This window comes from Pseudophryne corroboree, chromosome 9 (genome assembly GCF_028390025.1).
Source record: "Pseudophryne corroboree isolate aPseCor3 chromosome 9, aPseCor3.hap2, whole genome shotgun sequence".
NCBI lineage: Eukaryota > Metazoa > Chordata > Amphibia > Anura > Myobatrachidae > Pseudophryne > Pseudophryne corroboree.
Genome location: NC_086452.1, coordinates 151,572,589 through 151,589,163, shown reverse-complemented (window position 1 = coordinate 151,589,163; position 16,575 = coordinate 151,572,589). Strand labels below are relative to the sequence as shown.

General features: G+C 46.5%; 1 protein-coding gene across 2 annotated transcripts in view; it reads left to right on the top strand.

Moving 5' to 3' along the window:
• ABCD3 (ATP binding cassette subfamily D member 3) overlaps positions 1-16,575 on the top strand; it is a 178,325-nt gene that overhangs the window by 117,786 nt on the left and 43,964 nt on the right. For both annotated transcript variants that reach the window (XM_063939855.1, XM_063939854.1), the window contains exons 16-20: positions 7,459-7,522; positions 8,533-8,610; positions 9,895-9,960; positions 10,064-10,153; positions 10,288-10,407. In XM_063939855.1, the coding sequence (XP_063795925.1) occupies positions 7,459-7,522; positions 8,533-8,610; positions 9,895-9,960; positions 10,064-10,153; positions 10,288-10,407 (418 nt within the window). The remainder of the gene's footprint in view (positions 1-7,458; positions 7,523-8,532; positions 8,611-9,894; positions 9,961-10,063; positions 10,154-10,287; positions 10,408-16,575) is intronic.

The window sequence follows — 16,575 nt, the reverse complement described above, 5'->3', positions numbered from 1 at the left end:
GTAAGGCTCATGGATAAGTTAATGCATAAGACTTAGAAGCTGAATAGGCAAGGCAGTATATTTATTGATTTATTGTTATTACTGGTAAGCCATGTAAAGTACCACAAATCCCATTTGTTTCATTAGTAGTTCTCTACTTATTCTGTCTAATGTAGGTAAAAAATATTTATTGTTCTTTAATTCTGAAACTGCGTTAAACAACAAGGGGATCATTCAGATCTGATCGCTGCTGTGCGTTTTCGCACTGCCCCGGCGCGTCGCACGACTGCAACGGGCATCGGTGCCCTGAGACAGGATGGTGCGAAGAATCCATTCACACGGGTGTTCGTAAGGAGATTGACAGGAATAGGCTGTTTGTGGGTGGCAAATAACAGTTTTCAGGGAGTGTCCGACAAAACGCAGGTGGGATCAAGCATTTTCAGGGAGGGTGTCTGACGTCGGCTCCGGCCCCGATCAGCCTGTTCTCATCGCACTGGAGGAGTAAGTCCTGGGCTGCGCAGAGACTGCACAAAATCAGTTTGTGCAGCTCTGCTACACATGCAATCGTACATTTGCACAGAGACAAAACGCTACCTCTGTAGGCGGTGACTATCTGATTGCAGGGCTGCAAAAATCTCTGCCTAGCGATCAGATCTGATTTAGGCCCAAGGTACTTAACAATTGTGAAGATACCTTCTCTTCCTGCATTGAAACATCAAGAAATTGGATACACTACCAAAATGGTACAGTGCTTTTCATGTATGAAATAATGTTATGCCTTTTTATGTTTAGCCACGTAGTCTGTCAGTTTGCGTTCAGTAGGTCGATAGTGACAATGTCACCAATCTCTATGTCGGGATCCTAACATGGCTGAAATGCTACTTAGAGCCTTTCACCTGTTTGCGTGTTCTAACTTTAAGCATGCCACTTACCATTATAACAACTGCCTGGGTAAGATGCTCTAAGTAGGATTTCAGCCGTGTAGGGATACCTGGTACTGGCATAGTGATGTCGACATATTGACTGGCGACATCATTAGTGCTGACCTTACGTACCCAGCGCAGTCCTGCGGTGGCTTAAAGAAACCTCCTATGTGTTTGGGTGTCCCAGTACAAATGTGGAAAGATTTGGATGGAGCCTCAACAAAAATCAAATGTCATTTAAGTTACATTCTTTAGCATGGCACAAGTAATATTGGTAGTTGCACATTAGGTCTAAACTATTGGGGGTTATTCAGACTTCATCATAGCAGCAAATTTGTGAGCAGTTGGGCAAATCCATGTGCACTGCAGGGGGGGGGCAGATAAAACGTGCAGAGAGAGTTAGATTTGGGTGGGGTGTGTTCAAACTGAAATCTAAATTGCAGTGTAAAAATAAAGCAGCCAGTATTTACCCTGCACAGAAATAAAATAACCCACCCAAATCTAACTGTCTGCAAATGTTATTTCTCTAACGTCCTAGTGGATGCTGGGGACTCCGAAAGGACCATGGGAATAGCGGCTCCGCAGGAGACTGGGCACAAAAGTAAAAAGCTTTAGGACTACCTGGTGTGCACTGGCTCCTCCCCCTATGACCCTCCTCCAAGCCTCAGTTAGATTTTTGTGCCCGAACGCGAAGGGTGCAATCTAGGTGGCTCTCCTGAGCTGCTTAGAGTAAAAGTTTAAAGTAGGTTTTTTATTTTCAGTAAGACCTGCTGGCAACAGGCTCACTGCACCGAGGGACTAAGGGGAGAAGAAGCGAACTCACCTGCGTGCAGAGTGGATTGGGCTTCTTAGGCTACTGGACATTAGCTCCAGAGGGACGATCACAGGCCCAGCCATGGATGGGTCCCAGAGCCGCGCCGCCGGCCCCCTTACAGAGCCAGAAGACTGAAGAGGTCCGGAAAATCGGCGGCAGAAGACGTCCTGTCTTCAATAAGGTAGCGCACAGCACCGCAGCTGTGCGCCATTGCTCTCAGCACACTTCACACTCCGGTCACTGAGGGTGCAGGGCGCTGGGGGGGGGCGCCCTGAGACGCAATAAAAACACCTTTTTTGGCAAAAAATGCATCACATATAGCTCCTGGGCTATATGGATGCATTTAACCCCTGCCAATTTTTCCATAAAAAAGCGGGAGAAAGGCCGCCGAGAAGGGGGCGGAGCCTATCTCCTCAGCACACTGGCGCCATTTTTTCCTCACAGCTCCGTTGGAGGAAGGCTCCCTGACTCTCCCCTGCAGTCCTGAACTACAGAAACAGGGTAAAACAAGAGAGGGGGGGCACTAATTTGGCAGATAAATATATACAGCAGCTATATCAGGGAAAAACACTTATATAAGGTTATCCCTATATATATATATATATATATATATATATATATATATATATATATATATATATATATATATATATATATATATATATATATATATATATATAATATAGCGCTCTGGTGTGTGCTGGCAAACTCTCCCTCTGTCTCCCCAAAGGGCTAGTGGGGTCCTGTCCTCTGTCAGAGCATTCCCTGTGTGTGTGCTGTGTGTCGGTACGTTGTGTCGACATGTATGAGGAGGAAAATGGTGTGGAGGCGGAGCAATTGCCTGTGTTAGTGATGTCACCCCCTAGGGAGTCGACACCCGACTGGATGGTCTTATGGAAAGAATTACGTGATAGTGTCACCACTTTACAAAAGACTGTTGACGACATGAGACAGCCGGCAAATCAGTTAATACCTGTACAGGCGTCTCAAACACCGTCAAGGGCTCTAAAACGCCCGTTACCTCAGGTCGATACAGACACTGACACGGACACTGACTCCAGTGTCGACGGTGAGGAAACAAACGTATTTTCCAGTAGGGCCACACGTTACATGATCACGGCAATGAAGGAGGTTTTGAACATTTCTGATACTACAAGTACCACAAAAAAGGGTATTATGTGGGGTGTGAAAAAACTACCCGTAGTTTTTCCTGAATCAGATGAATTAAATGAGGTGTTTGATGAAGCGTGGGTTTCCCCCGATAAAAAACTGCTAATTTCTAAAAAATTATTGGCATTATACCCTTTCCCGCCAGAGGTTAGGGCACGTTGGGAAACACCCCCTAGGGTAGATAAGGCGCTCACATGCTTATCAAAACAAGTGGCGTTACAGTCTCCTGATACGGCCGCCCTCAAGGAACCAGCTGATAGGAAGCTGGAAAATATCCTAAAAAGTATATACACACATACTGGTATTATACTGCGACCAGCAATCGCCTCAGCCTGGATGTGCAGTGCTGGGGTGGCTTAGTCGGATTCCCTGACTGAAAATATTGATACCCTGGACAGGGACAATATATTATTGACTATAGAGCATTTAAAGGATGCATTTCTATATATGCGAGATGCACAGAGGGATATTTGCACTCTGGCATCAAGAGTAAGTGCGATGTCCATTTCTGCCAGAAGAGGGTTATGGACGCGACAGTGGTCAGGTGATGCGGATTCCAAACGGCATATGGAAGTATTGCCGTATAAAGGGGAGGAGTTATTTGGGGTCGGTCTATCGGACCTGGTGGCCACGGCAACGGCTGGGAAATCCACCTTTTTACCCCAGGCCACCTCTCAGCAGAAAAAGATACCGTCTTTTCAGGCTCAGTCCTTTCGTCCCCATAAGGGCAAGCGGGCAAAAGGCCACTCATATCTGCCTCGGGGCAGAGGAAGGGGAAAAAGACTGCAGCAGACAGCCTCTTCCCCTGAACAGAAGCCCTCCCCCGCTTCTGCCAAGTCCTCAGCATGACGCTGGGGCCTTACAAGCGGACTCAGGCACGGTGGGGGCCCGTCTCAAGAATTTCAGCGCGCAGTGGGCTCACTCGCAAGTGGACCCCTGGATCCTACAGGTAGTATCTCAGGGGTACAAATTGGAATTCGAGACGTCTCCCCCTCGCCGGTTCCTGAAGTCTGCTTTACCAACGACAGGGAGGCGGTATTGGAAGCCATTCACAAGCTGTATTCCCAGCAGGTGATGATCAAGGTACCCCTATTCCACGCTGTTTGTGGTACCGAAGCCGGACGGCTCGGTGAGACCCATTTTAAATCTGAAATCCTTGAACACTTACATAAAAAGGTTCAAGTTCAAGATGGAGTCACTCAGAGCAGTGATAGCGAACCTGGAAGAAGGGGACTATATGGTGTCTCTGGACATCAAGGATGCTTACCTCCATGTCCCAATTTGCCCTTCTCACCAAGGGTACCTCAGGTTTGTGGTACAGAACTGTCACTATCAGTTTCAGACGCTGCCGTTTGGATTGTCCACGGCACCCCGGGTCTTTACCAAGGTAATGGCCGAAATGATGATTCTTCTTCGAAGAAAAGGCGTCTTAATTATCCCTTACTTGGACGATCTCCTGATAAGGGCAAGGTCCAGAGAACAGTTAGAGGTCGGAGTAGCACTATCTCAAGTAGTACTACGACAGCACGGATGGATTCTAAATATTCCAAAATCGCAGCTGATTCCGACGACACGTCTGCTGTTCCTAGGGATGATTCTGGACACAGTCCAGAAAAAGGTGTTTCTCCCGGAGGAGAAAGCCAGGGAGTTATCCGACCTAGTCAGGAACCTCCTAAGACCAGGAAAAGTGTCAGTGCATCAATGCACAAAGGTCCTGGGAAAGATGGTGGCTTCTTACGAAGCGATTCCATTCGGCAGATTCCACGCAAGAACTTTTCAGTGGGATCTGCTGGACAAATGGTCCGGATCGCATCTTCAAATGCATCAGCGGATAACCCTGTCTCCAAGGACAAGGGTGTCTCTCCTGTGGTGGTTACAGAGGGCTCATCTCCTAGAGGGCCGCAGATTCGGCATTCAGGATTGGGTCCTGGTGACCACGGATGCCAGCCTGAGAGGCTGGGGAGCAGTCACACAGGGAAAAAATTTCCAGGGCTTGTGGTCAAGCATGGAAACGTCACTTCACATAAATATCCTGGAACTAAGGGCCATTTACAATGCCCTAAGTCAGGCAAGGCCTCTGCTTCAGGGTCAGCCGGTGTTGATCCAGTCGGACAACATCACGGCAGTCGCCCACGTAAACAGACAGGGCGGCACAAGAAGCAGGAGGGCAATGACGGAAGTTGCAAGGATTCTTCGCTGGGCGGAAAATCATGTGATAGCACTGTCAGCAGTGTTCATTCCGGGAGTGGACAACTGGGAAGCAGACTTCCTCAGCAGACACGATCTTCACCCGGGGGAGTGGGGACTTCACCCAGAAGTCTTCCACATGATTGTGAACCGTTGGGAAAAACCAAAGGTGGACATGATGGCGTCCCGCCTCAACAAAAAACTGGACAGATATTGCGCCAGGTCAAGGGACCCTCAGGCAATAGCTGTGGACGCTCTGGTAACACCGTGGGTGTACCAGTCAGTATATGTGTTCCCTCCTCTGCCTCTCATACCCAAGGTACTGAGAATCATAAGAAGGAGAGGTGTAAAGACTATACTCGTGGCTCCGGATTGGCCAAGAAGGACTTGGTACCCGGAAATTCAAGAGATGCTCACGGAAGACCCGTGGCCTCTACCTCTAAGAAAGGACCTGCTCCAGCAGGGACCATGTCTGTTCCAAGACTTACCGCGGCTGCGTTTGACGGCATGGCGGTTGAACGCCGGATCCTGAAGGAAAAAAGGCATTCCGGATGAAGTTATCCCTACCCTGATCAAAGCCAGAAAGGATGTAACTGTGCAACATTATCACCGTATTTGGCGTAAATATGTTGCGTGGTGTGAGGCCAGGAAGGCCCCTACAGAGGAATTTCAACTGGGTCGATTCCTGCATTTCCTGCAAACAGGACTGTCTATGGGCCTCAAATTAGGGTCCATTAAGGTTCAAATTTCGGCCCTGTCAATATTCTTCCAAAAAGATCTAGCTTCAGTTCCTGAAGTTCAGACGTTTGTCAAGGGGGTACTGCATATACAGCCTCCTTTTGTGCCTCCAGTGGCACCTTGGGATCTCAATGTAGTTTTGGGATTCCTAAAATCACATTGGTTTGAACCACTCACCACTGTGGACTTAAAATATCTCACATGGAAAGTGGTAATGCTGTTAGCCCTGGCTTCAGCAAGGCGTGTATCAGAATTGGCGGCTTTATCCTATAAAAGCCCTTACCTGATTTTTCATACGGACAGGGCAGAATTGAGGACTCGTCCTCAATTTCTCCCTAAGGTGGTTTCAGCATTTCACTTAAACCAGCCTATTGTGGTGCCTGCGGCTACTAGGGACTTGGAGGATTCCAAGTTGCTGGACGTAGTCAGGGCCCTGAAAATATATGTTTCCAGGACGGCTGGAGTCAGAAAATCTGACTCGCTGTTTATCCTGTATGCACCCAACAAGCTGGGTGCCCCTGCTTCTAAGCAGACGATTGCTCGTTGGATTTGTAGTACAATTCAGCTTGCACATTCTGTGGCAGGCCTGCCACAGCCAAAATCTGTAAAAGCCCATTCCACACGGAAAGTGGGCTCATCTTGGGCGGCTGCCCGAGGGGTCTCGGCTTTACAACTTTGCCGAGCAGCTACTTGGTCAGGGGCAAATACGTTTTCAAAATTCTACAAATTTGATACCCTGGCTGAGGAGGACCTGGAGTTCTCTCATTCGGTGCTGCAGAGTCATCCGCACTCTCCCGCCCGTTTGGGAGCTTTGGTATAATCCCCATGGTCCTTTCGGAGTCCCCAGCATCCACTAGGACGTTAGAGAAAATAAGAATTTACTTACCGATAATTCTATTTCTCATAGTCCGTAGTGGATGCTGCGCGCCCATCCCAAGTGCGGATTGTCTGCAATACTTGTACATAGTTATTGTTACAAAAATCGGGTTATTATTGTTGTGAGCCATCTTTTCAGAGGCTCCTCTGTTATCATGCTGTTAACTGGGTTCAAATCACAAGTTGTACGGTGTGATTGGTGTGGCTGGTATGAGTCTTACCCGGGATTCAAAATCCTTCCTTATTGTGTACGCTCGTCCGGGCACAGTATCCTAACTGAGGCTTGGAGGAGGGTCATAGGGGGAGGAGCCAGTGCACACCAGGTAGTCCTAAAGCTTTTTACTTTTGTGCCCAGTCTCCTGCGGAGCCGCTATTCCCATGGTCCTTTCGGAGTCCCCAGCATCCACTACGGACTATGAGAAATAGAATTATCGGTAAGTAAATTCTAATTATCTGCCCCCCCCCCCCCCCCCCTGCAGTGCACATGGTTTTCCCCAACTGCTACGATAAGGTCTGAATTACCCCCTTAAGCAATATATTGAGTAAGCTTTGGGCATTGCAGCTGTGAATTATTGGGAAAGATGGTTTACTATTTACTGTACATGTGGTTTGTTTTTTGTGTAAGTGTCTTTATTAATATGAATTTATCACTTTCCTTTTTTGTGCCATATATGCTTATTTATTCTATTATTAAAGATTCTGTTTTAATATGGATATATTATATTGGCAGTCTAATGTTCTCAAGTATTTGCAAACCTTTTATTATTTTAGGTTTGATCATGTTCCACTAGCAACACCAAATGGAGATATTTTAATCAGAGATCTCGACTTTGAAGTATGTAATACTGTTTCAGGGGTGTTTATGCTTATCTTGGGAGAAAAAACATGATGATGCTTTGATTTTTATTTTCCCCAAATATATATATGCGCCCCTAGGGGGGTATGGGAGAAACCTCGACAATGTCTTGGTTGTTTGGCAGGGATCAGAAAATGAATACACTAAGTTTGTTCAATATTTAAATATTAATGATTTTAATCTGAGCTTTACTTTTAATTTCCATCAAAAGGAAATACAATTCCTAGATTTGGTTTTGACCTTGGAGAGTATGAATAAGGAGATTAGTACATGTACCTATTTCAAGCCTGTCGATAGTAACAACTATCTTGATTATAGAAGTTGTCACTTTAATAAATGGTAGAAAAATCTGCCATTTTCACAATTGGTCCAACTGCGGAGAAACTGTAGTACTTTAAATAAATGTGAAGAACAAGCTGACATTTATAAACAGAGATTCATATCCTGACCGCCGGGATCCCGACTGCCAGCAACGTAACTACATCCCGTTCATTTTGTAGCGTATTAAAATGTATCAGTACAACATAGAAAGAGCTCTGTAAAAAAATAATAATAATAATTTTGCCAATAATCATCCTTACTAGAACTAATTAAGCATAAGTGGTCACACGTTTGGCATCCGCACATTTGAGAATATGCTACACTGTGCTGGAGCTGCATCCAATGGTTCTCCCAGGATAATAGCTGGGAAAGCTTGAATGGAAACTGCTTGCATTAAAGTCGCTGGTAGGATGGCTGCAATTACATTTTCAACCAGCTTTATTGATGCACGCTGTTTAGAGTACAGGGATCCTGGGCATTGGGCAAAATATGTTCACTTGATATTATACAGCATTTTAATTTTAGTTAGCTCTCCAAGGAGGAATTATTTCTAAAAAAAATTTGTTGGGTATGTTTGACAGATTTAGTTGTTTTTTTTTCCATTCTCTTTTCTATGTGCTTTAATGGAAGAGGCTGTGTTTTTTTTATTATATCGTTTCTATTTCCAGGTGAGGTCGGGCACCAATGTTCTTGTCTGTGGGCCAAATGGCTGTGGGAAGAGCTCCCTTTTCCGAGTATTAGGAGAGGTACTTTGCACTTTGTTAGAAGAATAAAGGGTTTGGTAATACGTGACGCCCAAAGTTGAATCCTGTGAACAGAGTTTTAGTTTCCCTTTTTTTTATACTTTTTTTTATTTCTATAAATGCTCTGGTTATACTAGTCATCCTTCTGTACCTTTTTTAATATAATAGCTGAGGTAAATTAAAGCTAGAGGTTTCTTAGGACTTGCACCCCCACTGGCCAAATTCTAACATAAAAAAAGACTTTTTAATACCAAATAACTTAATAAGTGCACCTGTTGCTAACATTCATTGAAGGCCGACATGCGGTTTCTGAACCAATATACATGACATACAAACTTTTGCTGCAGTAGCGACAAACAGCCCTTTTGGCGTGTCAGGTCCCGTGAGACTCTGCTTGCTCTGACCTTCTTTTTTGCATCTTTTTTGCTCAGATTTGCATCTTAGTTGGAATACAATGTGACAAAACCACTTCATGGGACTGCACTGAGTAATTTGATATGCGACACTTGTATATCTGTGTGCAGCTGGATCTGAATCTGTATACGAAGTGCTGTGGTGCAGTGGCTTTTTTCACGACACATTTTGTTGTGCTTCGTATACGTAAATTCGGATAAAAATGATGTTCGGCACAATCCCAGTTGCACAGGACCTGGCGGCTCACTCACCGAAGGCTTCTGGCACTGCGTGAGATATTGGTGGGAATTGAAATGTTATCACCCCCAGATCTCGCATCTAAAGTGACAGGAAATTCCAGGGGGCGATGTACAAATTATCGCGTCTATTAGTGTCTGGTTTAACCACGTAACCCGACTAAACTAATTGGCGCGCTCGTGAAAAGTACCGTTGGGATGCGGATCACTTTTCACACATTTCAGCTCGCCATCCCCGGTAGGTGCGAGCTGAAATGTAGACGTTAGCAGCCAATCACACCTGAACGAGCTACATTAGAACCGTTCGGCGCCATCTAGTGACTACTGGCGGTAAAAACATTAGAATCTCGCCCATTGAGGCTAGATGTACGAGGACACATGTATGCAGCCTATCTCCATTAGCAAACCATGTCTTTGATGGCAAACTGACAGAAACTGATAACATTTTGAAAACCAGGACTATTACTTGATGTAGTCGTTATTATTATTATTAATCCACCATTTATTGTGCATGGAAGTATATATACAATTCTGGTCTGGCCTATCAGATGATATTTTAAGAACTTACCCACTTTTTGTTTAATTTTCCTTTTACAAGCTTTTGGAGGTTAAAATGTTTGTTTGTTTTTGTTTGTAGCTGTGGCCGCTTTTTGGCGGATGTTTGACAAAACCTGAACGAGGAAAACTATTTTATGTACCCCAGGTAACTTTTCCTTCACGTTTCTGTAGTATGCTGTGTACACAGTGATGTCGACATGTAATTAGACCCACAAAGCAATTTCAGCTGATTTATTTTCATGTTTTAGAGACCGTATATGACTCTGGGGACATTACGGGACCAAGTCATCTATCCAGACACACATGAAGACCAGAAGCGGAAAGGTATATCCGATAAGGTAGGAACAAATCTTCTGTGCTGTCTGTTTGTATAAAGAGATGGTGCACACATGTATTCCTACAATAATTTCTATTTGCAAAAGTATGTTTATATATAAGGAATAAGTCATTCATGTGTATATTTGAAACACAGGTACTGAAGGACTACCTTGACAATGTCCAGCTGGGCCAGATTCTGGAACGTGAAGGTGGCTGGGATAGTGTGCAGGATTGGATGGATGTCCTCAGCGGAGGAGAGAAGCAAAGAATGGCGGTATGTACTTTTTGTTTTTTAATTGGATTATTTTTTTATTGGTTTTGCACATAAAGGCAAACAAACATGCGCAGTATGTAATTAGTTTGTGTGTAATACTTTGTCACAAGTATTTGTGTATATTACATGAAGGAAAAACAAGGGTTTATCCAAGGTAGCATGGAAAAGGAACAAATTGGGAGGCTTAATAGCAGAGCATTGCAGTATATACACGTGTTATAATCCCATGGGTGGCATGAACCAAGGCGTGTCGTCCCGGTGCAGCATCCATGCTCTGACACTCTGGGGGCGAGCGAGAAGCGGAACACCACCACCCTGAGGGCCACCCATGCACCGCAGTAGAGCCACCAACATTACTTATATATCCGCCTAGGCAGAGGGTGCATATATATATGAGAGATACCAAGCGATGAGGGCCAGCCGTAAGCAGTAGTTTTTAAACAGGAGATTCCTGAATTAAAAGGAGAGCATTCAGGAACTGGACAGCTAGAGCAGGTCTAAGCTGCAGGTATCTATAGAAAAGCCAGTTACCAGCCCGTCTTAATGACGGAACAACGTAACAGTAATGTCAGTACCGACGGCTGTGCGCGCCCGAACGGAGCAAAACTTCAGTAGCTCAGTTGGGTGCCATCTAGTGGCCACCGACGCACAAAACACTTGAATTCCGCCCAGAGAGGTGAGCAGTGTTAGCCTTTTATTATATAGGATTGGGATGGTATGCCGTACGAGGTCTTGTGAGTGCCTTGAGCTGAATGGTGGCATGTACTTCCTTTTTTCTTTACATATATACAGATTGTATGTCTAGATAGCAGACACTTGTACATAGTAATATGTAAATGCTCCCTGTGTGGGGGCATACATTAATGGCACTAGGACATCATATGTACTGTTTATTTGCTTGGAAGATATGGGTATCCGAGCATCATTCCATCACACAAGGCTACTATGAGTAATTGAATTGGATCAATAGTGGCTTGTCTTGCTTTAGATTGATTGGTCAATGATCTCTGTAGATGATATACTTGTAATTTCTTAAGAGCACTTGCCAGTCTGCTCTCTGCACTACAAGCAGTAATGTGTCATATATGCTATAAAATAGCTCTTTTTATGCTCTAGAAGCCCTGCCATCTACATTTTTTCTAGTCAGAGGCAACATTTGTTCCTTCCCTCAGCCAGCAGTATCACTGAGTGGAACTGTAGTCCTTTCTGCTGTTCTCTTGGGTAAGAAGTGATTGAACACAGGAGGAAAAGCTGATGAGGGTTCAGCCATAGAGAGACTGATAGTACTGGGTATTTAGAGTAATTATAGTCTGGCTAAACTGTTACAATCTTCTATAATAAAACTATCTGTAAATATAACTTTTGAAGTAGGAGAAATAACCTATATTCCTCATCATCCGATCTGCGGGACACTGCTAGCTGACGCTAACTTAAGTGGTTTGGTCCACATGAGTAGTCACTAGAACACTAACTTAATTGGCTCCGCCACCCCACATAACTTGTCCTTCTTTCCTGAGGCCTCAGTTCTTTCCTAGCGCCTGTGGAGTGAGGCACTGTGCTTCTGTGCTCCTTAGTTTGACTTTTTTTCTTTTTTTCTCTGACGTCCTAGTGGATGCTGGGGACTCCGTCAGGACCATGGGGATTAGCGGCTCCGCAGGAGACAGGGCACAAAATTTAAAAGTTTGACCACTAGGTGGTGTGCACTGGCTCCTCCCCCTATGACCCTCCTCCAAGCCTCAGTTAGGTTTTTGTGCCCGTCCGAGCAGGGTGCAATCTAGGTGGCTCTCCTAAAGAGCTGCTTAGAAAAAGTTTTATTAGGTTTTTTATTTTCAGTGAGTCCTGCTGGCAACAGGCTCACTGCAACAAGGGACTTAGGGGAGAAGAAGTGAACTCACCTGCGTGCAGGATGGATTGACTTCTTAGGCTACTGGACACTAGCTCCAGAGGGACGATCACAGGTACAGCCTGGATGGGTCACCGGAGCCGCGCCGCCGACCCCCTTGCAGATGCCGAAAAGAGAAGAGGTCCAGAAACCGGCGGCTGAAGACTTCTCAGTCTTCATGAGGTAGCGCACAGCACTGCAGCTGTGCGCCATTGCTCTCGGCACACTTCACACCAACGGTCACTGAGGGTGCAGGGCGCTGGGGGGGGCGCCCTGGGCAGCAATGAGAAACACCTATTCTGGCTAAAATACATCACATATAGCCCCTGGGGCTATATGGATGTATTTAACCCCTGCCAGGTTTTCAGAAAAACCGGGAGAAGAAGCCCGCCGAAAAGGGGGCGGGGCCTATTCTCCTCAGCACACAGCGCCATTTTCCTACACAGCTCCGCTGCTAGGAAGGCTCCCAGGCTCTCCCCTGCACTGCACTACAGAAACAGGGTAAAAACAGAGAGGGGGGGCACTTATTTGGCGATATTAACAATATTTGAGCTGCTATAAGGGGAACACACTTATTTAAGGTTGTCCCTATATATTTATAGCGCTTGGGTGTGTGCTGGCAAACTCTCCCTCTGTCTCCCCAAAGGGCTAGTGGGGTCCTGTCTTCTATCAGAGCATTCCCTGTGTGTCTGCTGTGTTTCGGTACGCGTGTGTCGACATGTATGAGGACGATGTTGGTGTGGAGGCGGAGCAATTGCCTGTAATGGTGATGTCACCCCCTAGGGAGTCGACACCAGAATGGATGGCTTTATTTATGGAATTACGTGATACTGTCAGCACGCTGCAAAGGTCGGTGGACGACATGAGACGGCCGGCAAACCAGTTATTACCTGTCCAGGCGTCTCAAACACCGTCAGGGGCTGTAAAACGCCCTTTACCTCAGTCGGTCGACACAGACCCAGACACGGACACCGAATCCAGTGTCGACGGTGAAGAAACAAACGTATTTTCCAGTAGGGCCACACGTTATATGATCACGGCAATGAAGGAGGTTTTGCATATCTCTGATACTGCAAGTACCACAAAAAGGGGTATTATGTGGGGTGTGAAAAAACTACCGGTAGTTTTTCCTGAATCAGAGGAATTGAATGAAGTGTGTGATGAAGCGTGGGTTACCCCCGATAGAAAACTGCTAATTTCAAAGAAGTTATTGGCATTATACCCTTTCCCGCCAGAGGTTATGGCGCGCTGGGAAACACCCCCTAGGGTAGATAAGGCGCTCACACGCTTATCAAAGCAAGTGGCGTTACCGTCACCAGAGACGGCCGCCCTCAAGGATCCAGCTGATAGGAGGCTGGAGAATACACTAAAAAGTATATACACACATACGGGTGTTATACTGCGACCAGCAATCGCCTCAGCCTGGATGTGCAGTGCTGGGGTGGCTTGGTCGGATTCCCTGACTGAAAATATTGATACCCTGGATAGGGACAGTATTTTACTGACTATAGAGCATTTAAAGGATGCATTTCTATATATGCGAGATGCACAGAGAGATATTTGCACTCTGGCATCAAGAGTAAGTGCGATGTCCATATCTGCCAGAAGAAGTTTATGGACGCGACAGTGGTCAGGTGATGCGGATTCCAAACGGCATATGGAAGTATTGCCGTATAAGGGGGAGGAATTATTTGGGGTCGGTCTATCGGATCTGGTGGCCACGGCAACAGCCGGGAAATCCACCTTTTTACCTCAGGTCACCTCCCAGCAGAAAAAGACGCAGTCTTTTCAGCCGCAGTCCTTTCGTTCCTATAAGAACAAGCGAGCAAAAGGACATTCATATTTGCCCCGAGGCAAAGGAAAGGGTAAGAGACTGCAGCAAGCAGCTCCTTCCCAGGAGCAGAAGTCCTCCCCGGCTTCTAAAAAGGCCTCAGCATGACGCTGGGACCTTACAAGCGGACTCAGGGGCGGTGGGGGGTCGCCTCAAGAATTTCAGCGCACAGTGGGCTCACTCTCAGGTGGACCCCTGGATCCTGCAGGTAGTATCTCAGGGTTACAGGTTGGAATTCGAGAAGTCTCCCCCTCGCCGGTTCCTAAAGTCTGCTTTGCCAACGTCACCCTCCGACAGGGCGACGGTATTGGAAGCCATTCACAAGCTGTATTCTCAGCAGGTGATAGTCAAGGTACCCCTTCTACAACAGGGAAAGGGGTATTACTCCACGCTATTTGTGGTACCGAAGCCGGACGGCTCGGTAAGACCTATTCTAAATCTGAAATCTCTGAACCTGTACATACAAAAATTCAAGTTCAAGATGGAGTCACTCAGAGCAGTGATAGCGAATCTGGAAGAAGGGGACTTTATGGTGTCCTTGGACATCAAGGATGCTTACCTTCATGTCCCAATTTGCCCTTCACACCAAGGGTACCTCAGGTTCGTGGTACAAAACTGTCATTATCAGTTTCAGACGCTGCCGTTTGGATTGTCCACGGCACCCCGGGTCTTTACCAAGGTAATGGCCGAAATGATGATCCTTCTTCGAAGAAAAGGCGTATTAATTATCCCTTACTTGGACGATCTCCTGATAAGGGCAAGATCCAAGTAGTGCTCCAACAGCACGGGTGGATTCTGAATTTTCCAAAATCCCAACTGATCCCGACGACACGTCTGCTGTTCCTAGGGATGATTCTGGACACTGTTCAGAAAAAGGTATTTCTTCAGGAGGAGAAAGCCAGGGAGTTATCCGAACTCGTCAGGAACCTCCTAAAACCAGGGAGAGTGTCTGTGCATCAATGCACAAGAGTCCTGGGAAAAATGGTGGCTTCTTACGAAGCGATTCCATTCGGCAGATTCCATGCACGAATTTTTCAGTGGGATCTGCTGGACAAATGGTCCGGATCGCATCTGCAGATGCATCAGCGGATAAAATTGTCGACAAGGACAAGGGTGTCTCTGCTATGGTGGTTGCAGAGTGCTCATCTGTTAGAGGGCCGCAGATTCGGCATACAGAACTGGGTCCTAGTGACCACGGATGCCAGCCTGAGAGGCTGGGGAGCGGTCACACAGGGAAGAAACTTCCAGGGCGTGTGGTCAAGCCTGGAAACGTCTCTTCACATAAATATACTGGAACTAAGAGCAATCTACAATGCTCTAAGCCTGGCAAAACCTCTGCTTCAGGGTCAGCCGGTGTTGATCCAGTCGGACAACATCACGGCAGTCGCCCACGTAAACAGACAGGGCAGCACAAGAAGCAGGAGGGCAATGGCAGAAGCTGCAAGGATTCTTCGCTGGGCAGAAAATCATGTGATAGCACTGTCAGCAGTGTTCATCCCGGGAGTGGACAACTGGGAAGCAGACTTCCTCAGCAGACACGATCTTCACCCGGGAGAGTGGGGACTTCATCCAGAAGTCTTCCACATGATTGTGGTCCATTGGGAAAGACCAATGGTGGACATGATGGCGTCCCGCCTCAACAAAAAACTGGACAGGTATTGCGCCAGGTCAAGAGACCCTCAGGCAATAGCTGTGGACGCTCTGGTAACACCATGGGTGTACCAGTCAGTGTATGTGTTCCCTCCCCTGCCTCTCATACCCAAGGTACTGAGAATTATACGGCAAAGGGGAGTAAGAACGATACTAGTGGCTCCGGACTGGCCAAGAAGGACTTGGTACCCGGAACTTCAGGAGATGCTCACGGAAGATCCGTGGCCTCTACCTCTAAGAAGCGATCTGCTTCAGCAGGGACCGTGTCTATTCCAAGACTTACCGCGGCTGCGTTTGACGGCATGGCGGTTGAACGCCGGATCCTAAGGGAAAAAGGCATTCCGGAAGAGGTCATCCCTACCCTGGTCAAAGCCAGGAAGGAGGTGACTGCACAACATTATCACCGCATTTGGAGAAAATATGTTGCGTGGTGTGAGGCCAGGAGGGCCCCGACGGAGGAATTTCAACTGGGTCGATTCCTACATTTCCTGCAAACAGGATTGTCTGTGGGCCTCAAATTAGGGTCCATTAAGGTTCAAATTTCGGCCCTGTCGATTTTCTTCCAAAAAGAATTGGCTTCAGTTCCTGAAGTCCAGACTTTTGTAAAAGGAGTACTACATATACAGCCCCCGGTTGTGCCCCCAGTGGCACCGTGGGATCTCAATGTAGTTTTGGATTTTCTCAAATCCCATTGGTTTGAGCCACTCAAATCGGTGGATTTGAAATATCTTACATGGAAAGTAACCATGCTACTGGCCCTGGCTTCAGCCAGGAGAGTGTCGGAATTGGCGGCTTTATCGTATAA